General features: G+C 37.8%; 1 protein-coding gene across 1 annotated transcript in view; it reads left to right on the forward strand.

Moving 5' to 3' along the window:
* The window catches only part of VWDE (von Willebrand factor D and EGF domains), a 41,813-nt gene that overhangs the window by 14,502 nt on the left and 2,298 nt on the right, over nt 1-25,013 (forward strand). Inside the window, exons 8-30 of the mRNA XM_062605091.1 lie at nt 425-639; nt 948-1,021; nt 2,993-3,266; nt 4,653-4,861; nt 5,280-6,265; nt 7,465-7,601; nt 10,487-10,642; nt 11,195-11,299; nt 11,623-11,737; nt 14,222-14,472; nt 14,592-14,811; nt 15,395-15,532; nt 16,086-16,187; nt 17,679-18,356; nt 18,662-18,757; nt 18,844-18,939; nt 19,442-19,537; nt 20,839-20,934; nt 21,226-21,321; nt 21,821-21,916; nt 22,016-22,111; nt 23,363-23,458; nt 24,016-24,119. Coding sequence (XP_062461075.1) covers nt 425-639; nt 948-1,021; nt 2,993-3,266; nt 4,653-4,861; nt 5,280-6,265; nt 7,465-7,601; nt 10,487-10,642; nt 11,195-11,299; nt 11,623-11,737; nt 14,222-14,472; nt 14,592-14,811; nt 15,395-15,532; nt 16,086-16,187; nt 17,679-18,356; nt 18,662-18,757; nt 18,844-18,939; nt 19,442-19,537; nt 20,839-20,934; nt 21,226-21,321; nt 21,821-21,916; nt 22,016-22,111; nt 23,363-23,458; nt 24,016-24,119 — 4,532 coding nt within the window. The remainder of the gene's footprint in view (nt 1-424; nt 640-947; nt 1,022-2,992; nt 3,267-4,652; nt 4,862-5,279; nt 6,266-7,464; nt 7,602-10,486; nt 10,643-11,194; nt 11,300-11,622; nt 11,738-14,221; nt 14,473-14,591; nt 14,812-15,394; nt 15,533-16,085; nt 16,188-17,678; nt 18,357-18,661; nt 18,758-18,843; nt 18,940-19,441; nt 19,538-20,838; nt 20,935-21,225; nt 21,322-21,820; nt 21,917-22,015; nt 22,112-23,362; nt 23,459-24,015; nt 24,120-25,013) is intronic.

A 25,013-nucleotide genomic window follows, 5' to 3' on the forward strand; every position in this document is an offset into this window, starting at 1 on the left:
ACAGAATGCCCAAATGCTTGTAAAGTTTATAATTTGATTCATTTTGTTAACCTGTTGTGTTGCAAATTGTGTATATGCTTCAGTCATTAAGTCCTCATTTTTTACTATTACTACTATTTTCTGTTGTACTTTCTCAAGCTCAAGTCCTGAGAACCCCAGGAGGAGCCTTGCCTATGCAGACAACCATTTTTATGTCACATTAGCAAGCCTATCATGGTTTCCAATTGTCTAGCAAAATGTAAAATTTCTTGGGTGTGTGTATGAAGGTGTAGAGAGGGGGGTTTACATGACCACACAAGAAAAATGCATAATCATTTTAATTTATTAAAATATTTGTAAATAAGTTAATAACTATATTAACTAGTATATGAAATGTGACTTACTTAGCAGAAAACTCACTAATTATGTGTTTTTATTAAAACAGGTAAAGAGCAGTTAGGTTTAAACTTGGCTCTCTCTTCCTGTCATGTGGATCTTCTCCAGAAGCCCTGCAATAACGGAATTTGTAGTCAAGCTGTAATTTATTTCACTGCTGTGACAGACTTTATGCAGGATGGAGACAGAATTACCAGAATTGCAGTTGAACCTATATCCAGTGAGAATTTCCTGTGGAATGGCTATGTTCCAGACAGCACACAGGTTGAAAATCTTCATGCTAAGCTCTGTAAACTGCCCAGACACGTGGCTGATGTTAATGAAGCTTCTATTCCAGTTACAACTTGCTGACTCGCATCAAGATTTCTAAGTGGTCAATTTTCCATTGTTTTGTTTTCATTGAATTGCTGCATTTTCATTTGAATTATTATTAACATTTGATTAAAAGCTCAGATTGATTAAAAGTATTATATAATATTTATTAGAGTGTAAACTAGTATCATAAGATAAATGCCTGAGTCTGTCTAGTTCCTAATCTGACATTGCTTACTATGTGCTTCTTTGTTTTGAAGATTAGAGTAAAGGACCTACCCACTGCCTACTGCTACTCATTTACTGACCCTCATATAATTACATTTGATGGAAGGTAATCACTAGATTGCTGCTGTTAATTTTAAGTGTGTTGGCATTTTTTGTAGGTGTTTTGGGGGGGGGGGGGTGTTGGTGTATTATCTATCTGCTTATTTATTTATTTACAGTCTGTATTGGTGATTCAAGTTAATTGCAGTCTGTATTTTACATTCTTTCTTGGACAGTAAGAATAGTTATGCCAGTTAGGATGATGTTTTAAATATTTGTATTTATAAATGCAAGTTTTGGGTTTGTGACAACAGGATGAAGCAAATGGATTATTTAGAGGGGTATGCTAAGAGAGGAGTGGTTGCTGTACAGTCTGTTGACTGTGAAAGAAATGTTCTTAAATATGAACAATGATAAAATGATTGATTAGGCAAAACTGTTTTAGTGCAAAAATGCTTCCAATCTACAGCATGGTTTCCCTATTTCTGGGTGTCAGTATCTGAATACTTGCAAGGATCAAGTTGCTAGAAGTTATCTGCTGTCTGTGTAACACTGTGCTGAGTTCATTAATGGCACTGAAGGCGACCTATTCACTGCTGTTACTTGCACATCACTGACATTCACAAAGTGAAGACAGCTTCCTTGGCCAAAGCTGGCATGTTTTTGGTATGCTTCTCTCTTTCAGAGTGTTTCTAATTCATGGAAGGTGTCAAAACACACACACTTGGGACTTACGTACTTCTGCTGAGCAGAGAATGTCATTCTTCAAGTGGGAGGGTGAAGAGGAGGATATGTGGCCTCAAAATAAGAATGTTCAGCCCACAACTCCATTCTTCTGTGAAATTCATAACAGAAGGGAAAAAAACAAGTTGTAATTGCTTCTCTGATAGTGCTGTGACTAGTAATAACCCCAGTAACTTTGTTATTACTATCGTGATATTGTGGTTCCTCCTTCGGTGGAAATTCTAGGGATGGCCTGACTGAGCATTTTAACCATCAGTGCATTATGATCAAGCTTTCTTATGAAGAAATGATCTACTGTGATGTGATCCAGCTGGAAGCATAATGCTGAGGGGAAAGAACTTTCTTTTAAAGGATGAAGTCTGTTGCTACTTAATTTTACAAATTGAGGAAACATATATTAAAGGAACTGTCCTTGTTGAGTCACGAGTAATCCTATGCAGTCCCAATAGGGTAGTCATCTGCAGCTTTTCTGCTGGCCCATTATACACAAAGCAAATCGCCATTCTGCAATTAACTGTCAAATGCTGTTTATAGCTAAGAGGCTGTTAACTTGTAGCAAAAGCTGGGATTTTTTTCTTTATTTCCTCCCTCTCCTTCTCACCACTGAATCATTAAATTGGCTATTTTAACCTTGCTTCAGGGAACAGGTGCCTAACCCTAAGGAAAAAAAAAATAAGTCCTTATTTATGGGTTTCTATCTATGGTTTTCATCTTAAATAATTTTCAAATCTTTGTGAAGAAGCGCTCCCCATCTCTGTCTTCTTAAAACAGCCCTTTTTAAAAGTATGTGACTTTCTAAATCATTTTGCAAAGGGTATTTATATGGTTTTCAGCAGCTGCCTCTCCCCCTCCCCCATGCACACAGCTATGTGTCTTACTGCTCTTGCTGCCTAGGTGTACAGCTGTAGAAACACAAAGGTTGAGAAGTACCCTCCGGTTCCCTTTCATAAGGACTGTTAAAAAAACCCTAAACAGAATGGCAGTGGCTTCGTGGTTGTGTTTCCATTCACAACCATTGTCTACATATTATCATTCTTTTATTCCTTATTTTTCTGCTGTAAACGGGTTTAATTTTTTTGATTTAGAGCTGCACAGAGGAAGTCATGATGGTGTTTGTTCGGAACAAAGTAATGTGTTTGTTGGCTGAATTGTTTGGGTTTTCTGATGCAGCAAAATAAGTTGCACTATCAAGGTTCACCAAATATTAGAAGTCTGTTATAAGATGAAGTTGCTGACATGTTATACCACTATTTTATAACCAAACTGATACCACATGCTATTCTTTTGGTTCCAGGCCCTATGACAATTTTAAAAAGGGAACATTTGTTCTCTACAAGAGTACGTCTCGAGATTTTGAAGTTCATGTTCGCCAGTGGGACTGCGGAATTCTTCACTACCCAGCATCCTGCAACTGTGGCTTTGTTGCCAAAGAAGGAAGTGATATAATTGCATTTGACATGTGCAGTGGTCAGCTACACGAGACACAGCCACACTTATCTGTAATAACTAGAGACACAACAGGAAGCAATGTTAGAATCACTGAATCCTACCTAGGAAGAAAAGTAACAGTAAGTAGTAAATAATTGCTTGTGGATGTAGTGATTATCTCTACAGTTATTTTTACCAATTCACACCAACTTCAGAACTAAAACATTTTTCATTTTCTGCAACTAAACAATAGCATAATGTTTGTCTTACAATCATAGTCCTTTGGCTAGTGTTTTTTGCTTGTAAGTGAAAGATGACATCCTCAAAAGCTAGGATGTGTTGACATGCATACCTTTCAGGAACCATGTTGTCAACCACAGAGTACAACCCTTGTGATGAAGGTGGAGTTTTCAAATGCAATATGTGATTATTTAGAAACCCTGATGTTCCAAAATGGTATCTGTTTGCTCTGTTTCACTCGTGCCAGTGTCACCTAGGAAGGCTGTGCATGCAGATAATGAATTATGCCAAATGACATCCACGCAATTAGAAGTGTAAATGGTCTTTCTAGATAATGCAATCCTCAGTTAAAATGTTTACATTTACTTTTATAATTTCCTGTAGCTTTTCTTTTGTAGATAGAATTGCTGTATGACTCCACTGAACTTCAAGTGAAGCAGAATGTTAAAATGAAGCCCTCAGCTGCTCTTTAGTCACTGTTGGTCTGGAAGGCAAGCCATAAAAACGGATATACTTTACAACTTGGGTTTGGCTATTGCTATAAAACTATTTTAAATATTTAACTTTTATCTGAAGCATTTAATCTGAAGACTTCAGATATGAAATATTAAGATGACATTAAGTAATTGAGAAATTAAAAGGATATTAGGAACAAGAAAAATTAAAATACTTACTTCGATTTCTCCAGCAAATTAATACTATAAACAGTATTTAAGCTTGCAATGGATTTTGTCATTGAGGCTTCTAGTATTTCTTTCAAGATATTGTAAAGTTGTCTGATATTAAATAGTAAATATTTGAGACTGTTCTGAGCTTTGTCAAACATTTAGAATCAGCTTTGCAGGTAGAAAGTAATTCTGTATTAAGCTACTAACACAGGGAACCATGTAGCTGAAAAGAAAGTTGAGAAAGATGTTGAAAAAGTCTATCCATACTATTAGAATCATCCTTTTCCATATGTTAACATGTGAAGTGTGAGCAGCCCAGCTGATCTTTGATTCTCTGTGGTTTTGCAGTCACTGGCCTTTCACAGTATACCTGCTAATGGTGGAAGAAGTTTATGGACCTATAATGCACCACCTAGCTGCCTGCTAGGGTTTTTATTTCCAGGGCTTCATGAGGAGAAATAATGACATTTGTGAGATCCAGAATAGCTAGATCAAGAATTTGATGGGATGTCTTCGTATGCCTGTTGTTTTCCAATTGCTTCTTGCCAGCAAACATACCTGGTTCTGTTAGGTAAAATAAAAATGTTTCTCGTGATGATATCATCAATCTCATTTTAGGTTTTGTTTTCTTCCGGAGCTTTTGTTCGTGCTGATGTGAGTGAATGGGGAATGAGCATAACACTGAGGGCACCCAGTTTGGATTACAGACATACAGTGGGACTCTGTGGCACCTTTGATGGAAGTGCAGAGAATGACTATCACACCACAAGTGGGGTGGAAATCCCAAACCATGCTGATGTTCCTTCCTCTTTTATTAAGGAATGGAGGTAACAAAATACTTCTATTTCAGTTGTCATCATTTTTTGATTCAACCTTTCCTTCATGTTCTTAAGAACCTAAAAAAAAATAAAATCTAAGTTTTTAAGTTAATGCTAGAATGCTGTCATTATATTCCATAATGAATTGAAAATTGAAACTGAAGTGCCAAAATGGTTTTTAAAGAGTAGAGGTAAGATTAGTTTGAGTAGGTTTTGAACAAAATTTCAAAGTATAAAGAAAATATCCATTCTTAGTTCTTCAGTTATAAGTTACTGTCATAGTTTTTTGATTTAACTGGTCTTTAAGTGTAGCTGTATGCTGCAGATTCTGTGATCTATGAAATAACAAAAAGCAAAACAAATCACTGTTTTACTAAAACAGTGAAAATAGTTCAGATACAGTTTCATCTTTTTCTTTCTTCTCTAGAATTTCACCAGGAGACAGCTTGTTTGACAAGACACCTGCTTCTTTAACATCTTCTAGAAAAATGGTCTTTTGTGACTGTGCACTTGAAGATGCTGGCCTATATAGATCAGTGAATAAACTAGAGACAGTTTCACAATCAGAACTTTCTCTGTCTTGTAAAGAAAGTGAAAATGGTAGATTTCTTTCTTTGATACCAGGACTGGATGTCACTGCTGAGTATCTTGGGCCCGTCAGTCTTGTCAGAGGCTTAAAGAAACGTTCATCTGCACATGAAATGGATTCATCTACACTTCTGCAGAGGGAGGATAATCAAACCAATCTTCATAAAACATCACTAGTAAACACACGTGTCTCTGCAACCTCAGTGGGAAATACTGGTGTAGAAAGAGAAGGAACTTCAAGCTCAGGCATTAGAAGAAATTCTCACCGTTACAGTAGTCATCTTGACAAAAGTCAACCTGTTACAAGTAGGGGGAAGCGCCAAAACTATTATGAATACCATCCAGTATTTCTATTTCAAAGTCTTAGCCAAACAGACTTAGAGGGCTATAGTTATTTTTTTCCAGAGGACTATGCCACTGACACAGACCAGAAGTTTCTCCCTTCTTGGCCCACACCCTCTGGCCTCACAGAGCCTAGCGCTTTACTACTATGCCAGCAGGCAATAGCTAACTCCAGTATAGGAAGATCTTGTGGTGGCCTTCTTGGCCGGCGAATAGAGGATGCAATCAATATGTGTGTTAAAGATTTGCTGCTGAAAGATGACCTCACTTGGGCAGAAGCTTCCTTAGCTCTTCTAGAGAATGAATGTGAGAAAAGAGTTTTGGAAGAAATAAATTACAACCAGCAGGAACTTGAAGGGTCAGTTGAAAGCCTACTTACAGCATTAAAATGTCCCAATCTCTGCAATGGTAATGGGGAATGTACAGAATGGGGCTGTGCATGTTTTCAAGGCTACAGCTCATATGACTGCAGCATACTGTCTGGTAAGTGGGGTAGAAAAATGAGATTTAATTAATAATGCTCTCAGTGTTTCTGCAACATGCATTTATTTTACTGCCTTTCTCTCCTGCTTTTGTATGCCAACAGGGGTTCCCTACAGTGGCCCTGTTCATTATCCAGCAAGTTCCATTGTAATACAGCCATAATTGTTTTCTATTCAGCATTCTTGTTTCCGAAGGGCAAAACATGGGCTTAGTTTCTAGTATGTCAGATTTTAAAGATTTACCACTCAGTGGGTTTGCAATCCAGAGTATTGCCCCAAGAAGTTAGCAATGTTTCTGCATGCTGTCTTCTTCAGGGAAGATCTGCCACGTCCAACCATTCCCTAATTTTTTATAGTGTTATGTGATTATTTACTGTAAGTGGGATGTTTTTCTCTCTGGTGATGTTACATCTCTGTAAGCTAACTGCTAGATATGGTGGGAGCACAATTGATGGTGAAGAAAAAAGTACAACAAAGAGAGCTGGGCAGGTTGGTTTTGTTTTGGGTTTGGGTTTGGTTTTTTTTCCACTAAATAAGACAGTAAAAATTCAGTAAGCGGGTATCCTGGAAAAAGTGGAAAAGTACTACAAAAGTCAAAACTTTTGAAACAAAATCTGTTAATATTTTGTTTCACAATGGTGTTTTTCTTTTAGTGACCTATTTAAAAGCAAATAGTGAAAGAGATAAGAGAATGATGAAATATTTTGTTCCTTTTGAAGTCAAATAAACTGGCTTTGCTCATAAAAACTATTTTTGAGTGTTCTAATCTTAGCCAGTTTATTTGCTGAAATAATGTCCACCTGAGATTTTTTTTTTTTGTTGTTAAACAAAAAATTCCCATTACAAATTACTGCATAACTGTAGCCTCTCCAGTATCTATTACTAGGGCCTGAGTTTCATTGAGATATTATTATGCAAGATGACCAAGCAAAACACATATTCAAAAGTGTTTGTTATTATATGAAGTTTTTCTCTTCTTCATAATACTCAAGTTCCAAGAGAGACAGAAGCTTAGCTTTAAAATTAAGATTCATTTTAACAATAAAAAATGTTTCTCTTTATGACTTTCTTCAGATAAGTCCAGATTTCACTGTTTATAGTTTTCTTAGCTGGATAGAGAAACACACGTATTGCTTAATGTAAATGCATAAGAATGAGTGACTATCCTGACATTCATTATCTAATCTCTTCTCTTTGAAGCCCAGGCTCCAGAAATTACAGCTCTGGAGAATGCTGGGCTGTGCAATATTCGACAGTATGACTGCACATCAGTGAGAGCTTTTGGACATGGCTTCAGGGAGTCACTGAGTCTGAAATGTGAAATTGTCAAACTACAGGTAGGTCTCCCTGAATAGTAACAATCACATTTTAAACTTCTTGGAGAATGAGGGGAAAAAAGTCTAACATATTATTCGTTGTTGTGGGTACAACCCAATGCTTTAGTATAAGGTAAAAGCAAAGGCAGTCAGCACTTTGCAGCAAACACTCAAGTCTTTGCAAGATTGCCATTTCCTCCATGATGAGAGAAATACAAAACAACAGGAATGTTTAGCAGCCGAGAGCGAGATAACTGCATACAGCAGCTATCCATCAGAAAAGGGCAAGGGCAGCCCATTAGTAACAGCCAGTACATAGTTGTTCAGGTTTTTAAGTGCTTATGGAGAGGAAGTGAAGTACCACTTCTTTGAAAAAGGATGGCAAGGTTAAAGACATTATTAGATTTCTGTCTCAAATCTAATGCTTGAAATAGCCCTTTTATAAACATAATCAATCTGTTATGAAAAGAGAAAGGCATTTTTGATGCATTGTCCATTTCCCTGGGGTAGAAGCCACAGCTATTTAATGATATGTGTCAGCTCTATACCCCAGGTTTGAACAGATTAAAAATGTCACACTGCACAGAGAGACTCTTGTTACACACATCTAGAATTTGCTCAAGGCAAATTTACAAGCAGTTTACAAGTGTTAGCCTGGAATAAGCAGTTGGCAATTACAAGGTTTTATGTCACGTTAGATGTGAGAATAGAAAAAAACTTCACAGTAAAACTGGGTTTCATTGATGTAATGATGGTGGGGGGAGTTGGTGAAAGAGGAACCATTCAATGAGAAACTTCTGTTCTTGAGACAAAAGTTTTCCTCAGTTAATTCCAGCAGATGCTGAAATGATTTTGACAGATAAAGCAATGCTGGCTATAGATTTGTCTTAAACACAACATGTATCCACTCATCTGCAAGTTGGCTTGAAATGATAAAATCAAAAGTTTACACTCCATTAGGTTAAAAGACTGTTAGACCAATCTCACAGTGAAACAATTATTTGGAGTTCACTTATCACAGTTTGAAATGTCTCAGTTTTGACTCATAGCAAGCTATTCTGATATAACAGTGTTTGTGGTGATGTATTTGGTTCCCAGCTACAAATACTTCCTATTTTATTGATGGTCTTCTCTCTGACAAGAGCCAGGTTAGAAAATGAACACTACTGTTATTATCTGCAGTTGAGGAGGAAGCTGGGAATTTTTTCCTTAAAAATACCAAAGAAGGATATTTGCGGTTTTTTGTTTTGTTTTATTTAGCTTTGTTTGTTTAATTTTCAGGCTGGAGTAATAGTGACTTTATGCAAATGTCAATGGTCGTGCAACAGTAGAGAACTCCACATATTTTAAGATTAAACCTAAATGATCAATATTTCATAGAAGAGGCATTTTGGCAGAATTTAGAACTAATACACACTGAATTTCTTATTTTTTTTATATTTTAATTTCCGAAAGGTTAAATCCATTGTCCATGGGCTGTCCCACCATGTTAAGGAGGATGTAGGTCTCATACTTGATTCTAGAAGAAATGTTTTAGAAAATTCTATATTGAAGTACCTCACAGATGGATGGTTACTGCACAGCACTTGATAGAGGTTTGTGTAGGATGTCACCAAGGAAGCTATAATTAGACAGACCCAGAATTTACCAAGATTTTTTGTGAAGGATGAGAGTGTGTTTTAACCTCCCAAAAGCAAAACCACAGTTTTAGTTCCTTTCTTAAGTTGAATTGCAGAAATAAGTTTTTTGATGAACCTAACAAGCTAGAAAATAGTAGATCTGAAAGTTCTTTAATTGTGTTTTGAAAGGTTAATCTGTTTCTGAAAAAATTATCTGAACTTGCCTCCAGCTCCTAACAAAAGGTTTCTGGAGAAACAGACTGCATCACATTTCAAAGGTTATAGTACTCCAAATTACATATTTGGAAGTATTTAGCTGTTACGCTTTTACTCACCATTGCTGTGAATTCCTTAACTGAGTATAGGATGAAAGAAAACCAAAATGGTTGGTTGGAACAAAAGTAGGTCATATGTTTCCAGAAAAAGCTTTTATTTTCCTTCTATTTTCCTGTTTGTAAAATGCGAAACAAAACAAAAATAAAATGCAAAGCCTTATCAGCAGGTGACTCCCCTTGTCAGGATCGGGATTGCATAAATATCATGACTGCCTCCAGTAACTGAAAAAATACACCAGCTCAGTAAAACCTATTCAAGCTTAAAATTATTTTGATCTTGATGTTCTCTTGATTCTTTGTCTGGATTCTTACTTCCATCTAACTTTATTTTCAGTATCCTTATCCTGGCTTCCACATCAATACTTCAGTCAAGTAGTATTCTCATACCTATTCTGTTACCTTGAACTCTCAGGATAGATCCTTGGATGACTTGTACTCACTGCAGTTTAGAAGAAACATCTTCAGGGTTAATGGTATAATCTGTTGGTTTGTGCAACGGCTTAATGGCTAGCTGCCAGTATTCCCCCAGCACTCGGAGTGATACCTGAGCCCTGCCAAAAACATCATCTGTTCCTTCAACTAAAGCTTGTCCTCTCATGGGAGCAGAGATGGAGAGGGATAGAGGCACTTATACATCAGATCAGTGCTGTTAGAGGATCACCCACTGCTTGACCCTCCCATTACTCTCCAGCTGCAAGAATCGCTTGTCCTTGGCAGTGCAGTGCCAAAGAGCCGTGTGGCAGGAAAGACTTCTCTGCTTTTTCTTTCACGGGAGCAGGCTTATGCAGAAATGTATGTGTGCAAATAATGGCATTTAATATTGCCTACTGTATTATAATCCAGAGACATTAGATTTGTCCAAACTATGCAATACATGTTTTTTTTTTACTCTGATAAAAATATTTTCTTACTGTATTTCACTGAAAAACAGATTTTCTGTCTTAACATTTAGTATAGTGATGGACAATGGATTCCTGGAGAGCCTCTGTCTATGCCAGCTGCCTTCCAAAATTCCAGGACTGTCAACTGTCAGTTACCAAGTGATGGTCAGCAGTCTGATGTCATGGATGTGGTTGATGATAAACCCATTGCCAGGTGGCAAATAAAGGTACTTGCAGAAATTTCAAGTATTCACTTACAGATGTTCCTGTTGAAATGAAAATATACTGCATAGATATTACCCTTTTTAAAATGGTACTAAAGGCTGGCTTGGCTCAGTTTCATCACCCAGGCTTATGCGTTGAGTGCCATTTGAGAGTGTTCTTCTCCAAGGGGGGCCCAAGATTTCCCTTAGGACCTAAAAAGGCACATATTCTTCAAGGATAGAAGTTAAAGGCCACATAGTTACCCTAGGGCATTTCAAATTGCATTAGACATATTTATGAGAAAATTGAGTTGAGCCCAGTCTACTTGTATGAATCCTTGTGTGAGGTCAGTAGAGCCTGCATGCTATTCAATGTACTCTAGACACCTACATGTGGTCGGTCAAATATCTGTTTAGGCTTATTGGTAGTATTGATTAGATTTCTGATGACTGTTAGAGTTTAAGCAGCAAAACGTAGGTATCTATCAATGAGTTGAAGCTCATGTTAGCACTCCATGCTGGTGATACGCTGATACCTGTATGGGTTAATCCATTTTTTTACTGTACATCTTGCAGATTTCTAATGATGGATTCATTTATAGCAACTCTAAAACAATGATACTGTATGATGGAGCCTGTCAGACATGTGAACCACAAGAACCTGGGTTATGTACATTAAAGGTATGTATTTCATTATTCTCTCTGTTTATCATGAAAGTAGGCATCATTTCAGTCAGAAAAAAACACTAGAAAAATGAGCAGATGTATGCTGTTATGGTTTCCAACAGGGAGTTTCCATGCACAGAAAGAGAAGCTGGGATGAAGTAAAGTACTTCATATAATTACCAAATAAAACCAAACATGCTGTCAGTTGTTTAGATTTAAAACCAACTTATTTAGTGGAAGTGCAGATAGATTAGTTTTTATTTGACACTTTACAAATGTGTCCAGTTTTACTGTTAATAACCAAAAATTAATGAATCACATTGTCATTTCTCTAAAAGGAGAAAACATGCAACATAGATGGACTCTGTTATGGTGAAGGTGACACAAATCCAACCAGCCCTTGTTTACTCTGCAGACCTCACATATCAAAGTTAACTTGGTCAGTTGTTGAAAGTAAGTTCTAAATAGTTTTGTGGATTTGTTTTTGTTTTGTTGTTGGCTTTTTTTAATAGCAAGAAGTTGTAAATGTACTAAGATTTTATATATGTGGAAATAGTGAAGTTTTAACTAGTTAAGTTCTTCATTTAAAATTTAGTACCTGCAACTTTAGCTTGTAATTTGATCTTGGTTTTTCATCTGATGTTTCTCCTAATTTCTGATAATGATATTTTGTTTTCCAGACCATACATGTAGAAATTGGCATCCTCTCCCCCCCCCCCCCCCCCCCCCCCCCCCCCCCCCCCCCCCCCCCCCCCACCCCCCCCAGTAGCCTTTACAAATAACTAATGAAAATTTACTGCTCTCAGCCTAATTATAGAATCATAGAATAGTTAGGGTTGGAAAGAACCTTAAGATCATCTAGTTCCAACCCCCCTGCCATGGGCAGGGACACCTCACACTAAACCATATCACCCGAGGCCTCGTCCAGCCTGGTCTTGAACACTGCAAGGGATGGAGCATTCACAGCCTCCCTGGGCAACCCATTCCAGTGCCTCACCACCCTAACAGGAAAGAATTTCTTCCTTATATCCAATCTAAACTTCCCCTGTTTAAGTTTGAACCCATTACCCCTTGTCCTATCACTACAGTCCCTAATGAAGAGTCCCTCCCCAGCATCCCTATAGGCCCCCTTCAGATACTGGAAGGCTGCTATGAGGTCTCCAAGCAGCCTTCTCTTCTCCAGGCTGAACAGCCCCAACTTTCTCAGCCTGTCTTCATACAGGAGGTGCCCCAGTCCCCTGATCATCCTCGTGGCCCTCCTCTGGACTTGTTCCAACAGTCCCATGTCCTTTTTATGTTGAGGACACCAGCACCGCACACAATACTCCAGGCGAGGTCTCACAAGAGCAGAGGGGCAGGATCACCTCCTTCAACCTGCTGGTCACGCTCCTTTTGATGCAGCCCAGGATACAGTTGGCTTTCTGGGCTGTGAGTGCACACTGCCGGCTCATGTTCATTTTCTCATCGATCAACACCCCCAAGTCCTTCTCTGCAGGGCTGCTCTGAATCTCTTCTTGGCCCTTCTGTTCACCGTGCTCCTGGTTGCTCACGCTCCCTGGGGCTGGTTTTTAACCACTCAGGGATGGTTGACTGATGTGGTTTGATATTTGGCACAGCTACATCCACAAATGTTTGTCCTCAACATTTAGGAATAAAAGCTATTTTCCAACAAATTATTCTGGTACCAAACAGGAGGAGAACACAAACTGAATTAAATGGTGTGTCATTATTTATTAGTCAGTTAATATTTGGACATTATCCATATTGATTCTGTGATTCTAAATACAAGAGTTTCATCAGTGTTTTCATGGGTAATGTGCTGGCAAGACTCTGCCTGAATTGGAAAGGGTCCTGTGTGAGTAGAACTTCTTGTCAGCAAGACAGGTGCCTGTCTTGCTGAATCTTTTCCTAGTCCAAACTTGTCCTAAAAGCCTAGGTAGCTATAACGATTCCAGAATAATGAAACCTGAATTAAATGAATGAAATTAAACTCATCCAACAGTCAGGGAGTCAAGGGATTTCCATCTTACAGCCATGGACTGGAATTCAATATTGCCAAAGTCAGACATGGAAGAGGCAATTCCGTAAGCCAAGTAGCACAGCCTTTTCTCCAGAGTGGTTGGCGTTCAGAACAGGGTGTCAGAATCAAACTGCTGAGACACAGATTACAGCTTCTTCTCCCTTCATGGTTTCTGCCACAGTGGGTGGGTGCCTGCATGGAGCAGTCATTTCACTGTAACCCAAAATTTAGCAATCTTAATCACCTTCCTATGTTCCAGCTTCAAAACTTAAACCCTCCCTAGGGCATCTGCTTCTCTCTTTCACAGATCTTGTCCTGGTCTTGGGGTTTTATTTATTTGTTTTCACCTGGTGTTTCTAGGAATCTGGTTATTCCTGCCAAATAGGTTAGAGCTCAACAGTGGAGGCATCTTAAATAGACTAAGTTTACCAGTAATTTGTTGAATGGTTCGAATCATTCCTAGGAACAATGGGTGAATTACCTATTCCATCACCTCATCTCAGTTTTGCCAAGGTAGTCACTGCAGCCCATTCCCAAGTATTGCTTAACAATGTCTGTTCATTTGTTAATGGAAACAGCAATCACCTTTTTTTTTTTTTATGGCTTCCTGTACTTCCATCTGCAAACTGTCTCTTCATAGTTAAAATACAGCATTAAATTCTATGAATTCTGATTTCTTTTTATGCCTAGATGCACTGCATCTTTACAAGCTCTTGTATTGAATAAGTAATTTCTTGGTTATGTTGTTACAGTTTTAATGAAAATACCTAGTATTTTCCCTGTGCTATTCAAATTCCATTAGAATGTAAGAGAAATAATTACATGTGACTTCTATAATAGAAAGATATGCTCCTTTTAATTTTTATAAGTATATTGCCACTTTTGCTTAAAACAGGGACATATCTTCTTTGTTACAGACAACCAGCCTCCAGTGCTTGAAAATTTTCGGGGTATGCTACAGACTTTTTATGGAGAAGATTTTGTGTATCAGTTTTTGGCTTCAGATCCAGAGGGCTCTGCTGTTCATTTCACATTGGATTCTGGTCCAGAAGGTGCCAGTCTTTCCCCATCAGGTCTCCTTTTGTGGAAAGCTGTGTCAATGAATCTCCATAAATTAACATTTTCTTTGACAGATGACTGCAATGCAAAGACTAAGGTAGAAATAGAGGTAATGCATATTACAGTAAAGTGACACCCACCAGTAAGATGTTTAAGATATCTAATTACAAAACTCATTGCTAGTTTATTTAAAAAAAAAAAAATTGTCTTATTGGGCATGTCTTGTAGGTCAGTGTAAAATCATGTGATTGCCTAAATAATGGCTCATGTGTGACAAACATTAATTTCCCACCTGGAAGTGGAAGATATCTTTGTGTGTGTGTGGCTGGATTTGAAGGTGATCTCTGTCAAGTGAATACTGATGACTGTAAACTTAACCCGTGTGGTATTGGCAGATGTGTGGATGGAATAAACAGCTACTACTGTGAATGTCCACCTGAACTTCAAGGTAAATTGATACTTTACTATCACATTTAGTGATAAATAGGAGTTTCAAATTTTATGTCTATGTTGCTTGGTGTTTTGTTGGTTTGGTTTTGTTTTGTTTTTTTTTTAATTTTTTACTGTAAAAAGGTTACTGATAGAGTATGAAGAAATTTTATGGTCTTGTGAAGTTATAGGACCTACTTCAAGATTTTTCTTGCATGAATATACTGGTTGTTTATTTTGTGAGAACAAAATTCCATTTTTCTCCTCCACACAGGTGAACTCAGCAACATGGTGAAATGTAGGAGTGATGAGTTTTGTTACAGTGTGATTCCTCCTGTGCCCACAGACAAACATGTAGCCCCACAGCCCATCTTCTCCATATTCCGTAATAAGCAAGATACTGATATAAGATGAAAAAATGTGAATAGCAAACCTAATCAGCTGTACTTATTAGACTGAAGTACTGTGTTGCACCTGATAGATCCCCTTTTTATATTTCAGCACCTGCATATATTAGAATCATATTCTACTTTTATCTTTTATAAACATGCTGTCAAAGCCTAGTGACACAATATTATAAAAAATTCTGTATTTCAATGCAGGTAAAAATTGTCAAGATGATGTAGACGAATGTCTATCCAGTCCTTGCTTCCCTGGAGTGTTTTGCTTCAATACTTTTGGTTCTTACTATTGTGGTCCATGCCCAGATAATCTGCAAGGAAATGGGAAGTCATGTTACGGTAAAAGAAGAATGCTGTTATCTTATTGTCCTTCAGATAAAATACCTTTTGGTTGTGCTTCATGTTTCTAACAGAAATTTGGAACTCTTCAATAGTGAGCAAAAGAGGACTGTGTCTCTGACTGTTGGTGGCTGGGACAAAATCTCAGCTGATGACAACATCAGACTGCACTCAGTCACTTAGTTCTAAAACACTTTTCCAGGTGACTAGAAAAAATAGATACAAAATATCCTGGTTTTTTACATCAAATTAGGATACAATGAAATGTATTTTTTTCCTGCATTATTTTCATAATGTAAGCAATTACTGCTAAAATATTTTTCTATTTGATTGCTTTAACATAGCTTAACATTGCGTAACTATTTATCCAGATCAAGGCACTTGCCAAACACAGTGCCCAAACATTTATTTAGAATGCAATTACTGAATAACTTGTGTTTTTAAAATACTCTAAAGAAAACTTTTAAGAAACAATTTTTACTCTCACAGCTTTCTGAATTTTGAGCAATTTTTAGGTACTAAAACTTTAACTCTGTTTGTAATTTATTTGCAGCTGAAGCAAAAGTAAGAACTAATGTTCCTTCACATCTTTTCTTTTTAGAAACCACTAATGTTGAAAGAAAGGATTCCACAGGAGAAATTGGAGGGAATAAAGGTGATGTTTTTCATGAAGAAAATGGAGTTTCTGATTCACATACTGATAAGCATATAGCTGGCAAATAAAGGTTCTAGTCAGTTTTATGTTACTTTAATTTTTCAGTTTGATTCAATTTAATTCATTATTGGTAGTGTATTCTAGTCTGAAAAATTAGTCTGAAATGTCAATATCAACAAATCCCTTAGGTCAGTCAAGTAATTTTATTGACAGTGTGATGTATGACACTCTTACAGTTGCCTTTTGTTTTTGTGACTAACCACTGACATAAAATAGGCAACATGGGGATAGGGACATCTGGTATATGAGATAAGCAAAAGTTTGTGGCATTATATTGAATGACATTTTCCTACTTTAATTCAAAGGAAAGGTGAAGGATATGGCAAGCAAATGTCTTAATTTCAGAACTCAGTAAATGCTGTTGCTGGCATTTCCAGTTCTGTGCCTGCTGAGGCTTTCTTTGCAGGAAATTCTCATGTGTCTTTTGCCTTTATCTCTCTGAGTTGCTAGTGGGGGAGGAGGAAAACTCTTTTACTCTGCTGCCAGTGCTGGATCATTCTTCAGCAGCTTTAAAATAGTTTGCTTTTTCCACAGTGGGACACAGCACTCGGTGATACAATTTAGTAAAGTTTAACCTTTCGCAGACCATTCTCTATTACTGTAGTAAATGGGATTAGGGACTGAATTTAGGTTGGATAATCTTCTCCAGTTTCATTCATTTCTCTGTCCCATAATGCTAAAAGCCCCATATACAGCATTCTGCCATGCCACGATTACAGTGCCACAACACACCTGGCCACCCGCTTTTCCTGGGCAGAATAGGAAGAATATTTCCTTCACTTGGCATTCTTTTCTAAAAGGAGACTGAGTCAGTCTGTGTTACTTATAAAACATCCCACTGATAAAACCCATATAGAAACTTCAAGGAAGTTGAGAAAAATTTGGAGAGCAAAATATGACAATTCTTTTGCTACAAGGTGGTGGGGTTATTCACCTAAAATACTGTCTGTCAATATGTATAAGCAGGTACATGATTGAATATCTGCTTCCAGATTCCGGGCTTATTATTAGTGCTCAGACACACTGGTGAACCATAAGCATTATCTTTTCTTTAAACTTTTTTTCAGTTATCTGCTTGCAAGGAATAGATGGAGCTGATAATTTGCTCTGACAGTAAAGCTGGTTATTGACCCAGTATGGAAAAATCTCTGCTGCCTGCCTCATATATATGGTTCACTCTCCTTATCTTCCGGCCAAGAAAAGACATTTTGAGAGTGGGAAAGAACGTAGCCAGAATACCTTGATCTTCTCCAGTTCTGCCAGTTAGTTCTACTGCATACATGCTTTCTAATGTAGCACATGGAGAGACTGTGAAGCAAACTGAATGGGCTGTATGTTTTTCTGTTCAAAAGACATTCCCCATTCTCAGAAGGGAAAAAAAAGTCTCATAATATTGCTGTACTCCCCCCCCTTCTTTCCAACATGCTGTAGGTTTTCAGCAATCATCGTTTGAAAAGGATTTAAGCACCTTGAGCTATATTTCAAGTACTACAGATGTCCCCGAGAGATTTATTTCTACAGAAATAGTCAGTAGCAGTACTCCACCACCTTCCACAGTAAAAGCCATCACTGCTTGGAAGTCACTTCATTCTCAGAGAAGTGCTTCTGTACAACCTGCTGTTAGTGGAAACATTGCTCATGCTCTCAGCACCATCGGTGATCACCTTGCTAACATGGAAGAGAGTTCTTCAGTGTATGCTGTGATGCCTGCGTCTTCACAGAGCCATGTTGCATCACCTGAGGAGAAAATAAGGGCACAAGTTGAGGCCTACAGCTATTTTGAGACCAGCAGGAAGAATTCTAGCAGCACAAAAAATATAAGCAAAGGGCTGTCTTTGCAAAGCAAAGTTCTCAAAGGTGGAAATGCTTACAGAGTTCAACAGCTATTAGTCAAGCATAAGGCGAGTCCTTTACCTTTTGGCCTTGTTGAAGTCACTGCCCCTCCAAAAATGCTTCCTGAAGAACTGAGTGAAATAGTGATTCCTAAAGCAGTAACCTGTACTGATTTACCCTGTTTTCCTGGCGTACCTTGTGAGCCACATCAGGATGGAGGTGTCAAGTGTGGTCGTTGTCCTTATGGTTATTATGGAGATGGCTTCATTTGCAGAGGTATTACAGATAACTGTACTAAATGCTTTGCAGAAAAGAATCTTTTGACATCTTTATAACTTTGTGATCAGTGAAATGCATAAAGTATTGAATTTTCTCATTCTTAATATTGGCATAGCCTACAGGTTTTTAGTTGTATGTATGCACTTAAAAATACTTTTCTGATGTGTCTCAGGCTCCCCTCTTGTGGGAAGGGACCTGATGGATGTTATGTGATCTGTTCATTATGTTAGAAAAGACAGTTGTGCTGAAATGCTACTTCCGTTTTCCTTATTCCTTTCGTTGTTTTCTTCATTGCCTTTCAGCCAGATGTAGACAAACATGTGGCAAAAACATGGATTGTGTGGCACCTAATATTTGCAGGTGCAAGCCTGGTTATACTGGTTATAACTGTCAGGCTGGTGAGTATGGCATTTTGATTTGGCCTGTGGTAACTCATATCTACAAATTAATGATTTGAATATTCACAGTTGATTTTTTTGCACAGCTGTTTGCAGACCTGATTGCAAAAACCATGGGAAGTGCATTAAGCCCAATGTCTGTGAATGTCGTCCAGGATATAGTGGCTCTGCTTGTGAGGAAGGTAAGTGGAATATTTTTCATTTTTGAATCCATAAATGCCTAAAGAATGCTGTAGATAACTTCCATGACAGCAAAAATACGTGTTAATTTTACTCTAATAGAATTCTTCGAGTAACTCTGTGAGTATAGCTATGTACCATACTTCTTCTATATCCACTGTAAGTACTGCATGTGATTGAACAGTCCTAAATTTAGTTTTCCCAGTAAGTCGAGAAGTTAAGCAGTGAATGTAGATGCCTCTGATATAAACACTCGCAAAAAGTGGGAAGTCCTGTCTGGAAGTTGTCTCGGATTTCTTCAGGGTGTCCACCATTGTTGGGACTCTGTACTCTGTTGGCATGAAATAGTTCTTGTTACATTTTCCTGTCACAAGACATTGTATATGTCTTCTTATTTTATTGCCAGTTCTTTGCTCACAGTCAGTTATTAACATTTCCATTTTTTTAAAGCATAACCAGTCCATGCATCTTTTTAGATTGAACAACATAATTCTCTATTTACAGCACATTGTAAACCACCCTGTCAAAATGGAGGCACGTGCTTGGCCAGAAATCTCTGCACCTGTCCATATGGTTTTGTGGGACCAAGATGTGATACGAGTAAGAAAAAAAGCGTAAGGGAAGAACAAAGAACATTTTTTATGTTCTTCAGGAGGAAAAAACAAATTATGGTTTAAATTTTTTATGCACTCTGTCTAATGCTGGCAATTGACATAATGACCCAATGCACTTGGAAGGCTCCCATGCTTGGGCCTTTCCAACATTAGTTAGATAGTATTTGCCCATAACTTTGAAAACATTAGGTTCAGTGAAAATTGCAAATAGTTCATTATTTATGATTTATGAATGTGGAACCATTGAATATTGTGCATTATGATATTATCTTCAGAACAAACGTAGATGTGTTTAATATGTCCTTAAAGCTTTTTAACTTCTACCATCTTAAATTGGTTAGATGCTGGTGTACATTCAAAAGTTGGTATCAGGGAATGGCAGTTCAAAAAAGTTGGGATGCATTAAAACTGAATTCAGAATGACATTATAGAGTCTTTTTTTTTTTTTTTTAACCTGTCAAGGAGACTGGAAAATTTGCTAAAAAATTGTAGTTAGTCTCACATAAGTTGTCTTTTGCACATTGAATTCTACATGCTGCAATTTGGCAGCTCCAGATTTTGGATAGATTTTGTACTGGTAGTTTTTATTATTCAGAGTCCAAATTTAGACATGCTGTTTATCATTCCCCTGAATGTGCCACTGCATTTTTGACCCCAAATTGAGAAAGTCCTTTGTTCAGTCCTCAAATCCCAGGATTCTTTATTCTCAGTTTTTCAGTTTTTCTTGTTCTAGTTTCAATTGTGACAAAACAAAAAAAAAGCTTCTCTTTGCTAAGCTGTACTACAGAAAATGAGATAAATGAAATGTTGTCCTGACGAAGTGATTCATGGTTTTCCACAGCCATGATATTTTAATGTCTTTGGTTGTCAGTGTCAAGTCACTCTAAGCATGCAGCTGTACTTGCTGAAATGATGGAGGACATGTGTGAATTTTCTTGGAGTCCATCAAATCCATCATGTCTCTTAGTATTGAATTTCTTCTTTTTTTTTTTTTTTTGGCAATTTATTTCAGATCTTCTAGATTTTTGACACTGTATTTAACCAGACCATGGATAATTGCATGGAAAGACATTTATTTATCTTTATATTCTGGTGCTAGCTTTTTGTGGCTTTGAGACTGGATTAATCTATTCAGGATTCCATCTTCAATTAGTGGAATTGTATGCTATTTCCAGTGTTAATGTCTGGGAAAGAACTAAAAAATTAAGTGTAGTTTGTAACATATCTCTTTATTTCTTTTCCCCACCTGCTGCCTTCTTTGTTCTTGCCTAACTTCTTGGATGGAAGTGGTTTGCAACAGGCACTGTGAAAATGGTGGTAAATGTCTTACTCCAGACACCTGCCAGTGTAAACATGGGTGGCACGGACCTACGTGCAGTACAGGTAACACTCCTACAGCTTTTGTATTCCTCAGAGAGCACCTCTAGGACCTCCCATAGTTTGGAACCGCATGTCTCAGACAGCAGCGATATCTCTGTGCGTTAGTTTTCTGCCAGCAGCACCTCTAGAATGTCTAATACTGATTCTAAAATTCTGGGTAAAAAGTTTTTATCTGAATGGTGTTACTTGCACTTATCTTAAGTGTTTAATTCCTGTCATTGCAACAGAAGCATATATGTTATAGACTTTAGTAGGATATCATGCTTCCCACTGTTCCTGACCCTGTTTCTGCAGCAATGTGTGACCCCGTGTGTCTTAATGGTGGTTCCTGTACTAAGCCAGATGTTTGCCTCTGTCCACACGGATTCTTTGGTGCCCAGTGTCAGAATGGTAATCTTTTTTTTCTTCCCCCTCCCCTCTTAGCTGCCATTATGAGGAAGTCTGTGAGAAAACATAGTTGTCTTAACACAAAATTCACAAGTCATGTACCTGAGAAGTGGTTCAAAGCAGAGATTAGATTATTCTTTTAGATTTTCTGGCTGAGTCAGTGAATGTCCAAAGAGAACAGAGGCTCAAAATTTGCCTTGTCTTCTACTCACCTTTTGAGCAATGTTCAACCAGTTCCATTGCATATTAAGTACTCTGGTTACTCATGTTCATGTACATACATACAGTTACCAAACTTGACCCATTATTATCTGATTTTGTGTTTACTGTTGACATAAGAACCAATTCATATTAATATAATTTTTATGAGATGAGCCTGATAGTGCTGAATGTCTCTACAAGCAGTCAGAATTTTAGTGTTGCACTGTTATTTCCTAGAAGTGTATTGGTAAATCAAACAAAATGCAAACTCCAGCCTTTCCCTCCTGTTTGTATCTTTTAGCTGTCTGCAGCCCACCTTGTAAGAATGGTGGTCATTGCATGAGAAATAACATCTGTACTTGTCCTGAGGGGTACACGGGCAGAAGATGTGAAAAAAGTAAGGCAGTGTTAAAATCCTTCCAGGATCCAAAAGTAACCAATGTATTATTCTGTAATCAGTTAAATGTATTAACCAGCAGATGGTTTTGATTTTAAGGTGTCTGTGAGCCAAGGTGCATGAATGGAGGAAGGTGCGTAGGACCAAATGTTTGCTCTTGTCCTTCAGGATGGAGAGGAAAAAGATGTAACACTCGTAAGTGTCTTGCAGTGAGGTATGGAGAACCATACCTTAGAAGTAATATATGACTAAAGGACAACTCTGTTCACACAGTTAATACAAAGTTAGCACCAAAGAACTCAAGAATGAAAGATTATAGTCTATAACTTGGCAGCAAAATTTAGGATGGAGCACTAATACCATGCAGTTCTTAGACTGAATCATGAGACCAAAGTATCTTTTAAATTCTTGTGTATCAGATAATATTCACTTCTTTTTAACTCTTGTCCAAATAAGAAACATCTGTATTTCTGCGAAGAGCTGAGTCAATGAAGTGAAAGGATTTCAGTTTGTGCTGTAGGACATGAAAGCAGGTATAATAGAAAAAGAACTGCAGTGGAAGATTGGGAAACTGTGAAAACAGGGGGTGATGATTGGAATAGAAGATGCAATGAGCATCTTTAGACCCCCTTTAGAAATAGGACTATGATGGTAGCACAGCTGTGGGTCACATTGTATATTAATGAAGATACTGACAGTGCATAAATAAATTGTGGCAGCATGGATAAAAGCAGTTTTCCTGAAAGTCAGCATGAGGATGAGCAGTAAAAATCCAGTAGCTAAAGTGTTAGTGTCTGTCACAGCATCCACTTGAGGCTCCAATACTGATATGGCCAATAAGCTCTAATGGCATGCAGGGAAAACAATTTTCGCCGTATTACTTTCTGTAATTAATGGAACGTTTTACCAAAAAAAAAATACTACCCATATTAACAGGGGTGAGATATTCTTGGGTGCTGTGTAAGAGAGATTTGATTATCAGATAGTTAACCGGTGAGAAATGATAGTGGTTTAGATTATAGCTTTATAAGCAGAGATGAACACGCAGAAAAATGAGTCTTAGAAAATAATTTTGGATCAAATGTTCATGAGTTGATGTGTTAAGCTGCATGACTGAGAAAAGATCTCTCACTAAGGTGTGGGGTTTAGATAAGGCAATTTGGAAAAATATGAAGCTATTTAGTGGTGCTGACTTAAATCACTATTTCAGGCTTTTGTAGCAATCTGTGATTCATCAGAACATCTCAGTGCATGCTCTGGATGTAGGGCTTTTTGCTCGTAGTTGCTTCTCTTTAATATCCTCCTGAACTTGGATGGATTTTCAGTGAAGATGATGTGACTTTTGTATTGAAGGTACTTAACCTCTTGTGGGCATCCTGAAATGCAAATAATAAGTAAAATTAATCACTTGGGGTATAACCAAACTTTGTGATGATGTTTATGCAGCGATCTGTCTTCAGGAATGTGAGAACGGTGGAGAGTGTATTGGGCCGAGTACATGTCATTGTCCTCCGCAGTGGGAAGGAATCCACTGTCAAACACGTAAGACCGATGTGACCTGAAACCTTTTGTTTCAACACAGTTACAAATGCTTCAGCCATACATAGTAACTAGAAGTCCTATATCCTGGTTGTATTTTAACCCAAATCGGTGTCAAAGGCAGGATGAAAAGTAAGAGATTTCTCTACCAATTCTGAAGACTCCAGACTATGATGGTAATCTGGGACCATGGCAATATGTGGTGGCTTGTTTTAACAAAATATGCTGCTGCGACAGCCCTGAGAGGCCATTGCAATAGCTTGAAGATGCATTAAACCCAACCTTACTCGTCTCCCTTGCCTGGTCATGTGCATGCCCTCAGCAAGTTCCCATATTAAATCTTCACCAAAGCATAATGGGGATGAGGTAGGTATAAGAACATTGTTGGCTCCACATGACTCTGAAATCTTCTCACACTGAGGCATGTTTCCGGATGAAGATACCTACCACATTCTCAGCTCCTATAAGCAAGCCGAATAAGCGTATAGAGATAGTAGCCACTTTTCTTTCACCAAGTTGTTTTCATGAATAAAGCCAAATATGTACCTCTCCTGTTTTAGCTGTGTGCAACCAGAAGTGTCTGTTTGGAGGCAAGTGTGTATTGCCCAATGTATGCTTGTGTCGTCCTGGTTATACTGGAGTCATCTGTGGCAAGAAGATTCAGGTGCGTGTAAAGTCAAAACACAATCACAAATACAGCGATTTGTGAGTCATTATCTAGTCCACTCTTGCCCAGTGAAGCAGCACAAAATACACCAAATGTGCTTGTCCAATTTCATTTCGGTCTCCAGTGAGAGTAAATTCATAAAATTCCTAAGAGCTATTGCAGTAACTTATTGCCGGTAATACAGAACTGTTCTCAACACTTAATGTAAATTCCCTTTGTTTCAAACGAAGCTAATTATCTCTTGTCATTCCCTAAGTGGCTGCAGCACGAGTTGATAACTATCCTTGTACAGCCAATAATCTTTTTTAGCATCTGGCCCCATTTTAGGGAAGACTATCTCACCACTGATTGTCTTAGCTTGTGTTGAGTCAACCTCTGATCTTGACTACAGTGTCACTCAGTTCATCCCTGCTTTACACAGACTTTCCTTATCCCTAAGTGTAACCTTGAGAATAATGTTACTTTTTTGCATTAGAGTGAATGATGACCATTTCTGGGCTTTGTCGTGTAATCTGTTGTATTTCTTTGCTTGAGTGCTGACAGCCACTCAGAAGTAATTTAATGAAACATTTCATTACAATTAAATCTTTTGGATGTCTGAAGTAGAAAGCATTCTGCTCTTCTTGAATCATCTGTAATGTTTCTGTTCTCTTAATTTCAACATATTTAGACGCTTCTGGTGCCAGCAGGATTCATTTTGTGGAGCTGTCTGATATAAGCCCTGTATGCTGGCACTGTTCCTTTATATTCATCCTTAATTCTATGCCACTATTCATACCTGTACTGTGTTTCCTTTTAAAAACAATTCAGTTATTTGGTCTCCAGCATATTCTATCCTTCCCATCTTTCCTTCTCTTAAGTACTTTGCCACATTATGTCTTGTAATGTAAA

This window comes from Pezoporus occidentalis, unplaced genomic scaffold (assembly GCF_034315485.1).
Source record: "Pezoporus occidentalis ecotype Australia unplaced genomic scaffold, CSIRO_AGI_Poc_V1 ctg9, whole genome shotgun sequence".
In the NCBI taxonomy this organism is placed as follows: Eukaryota; Metazoa; Chordata; class Aves; order Psittaciformes; family Psittacidae; genus Pezoporus; species Pezoporus occidentalis.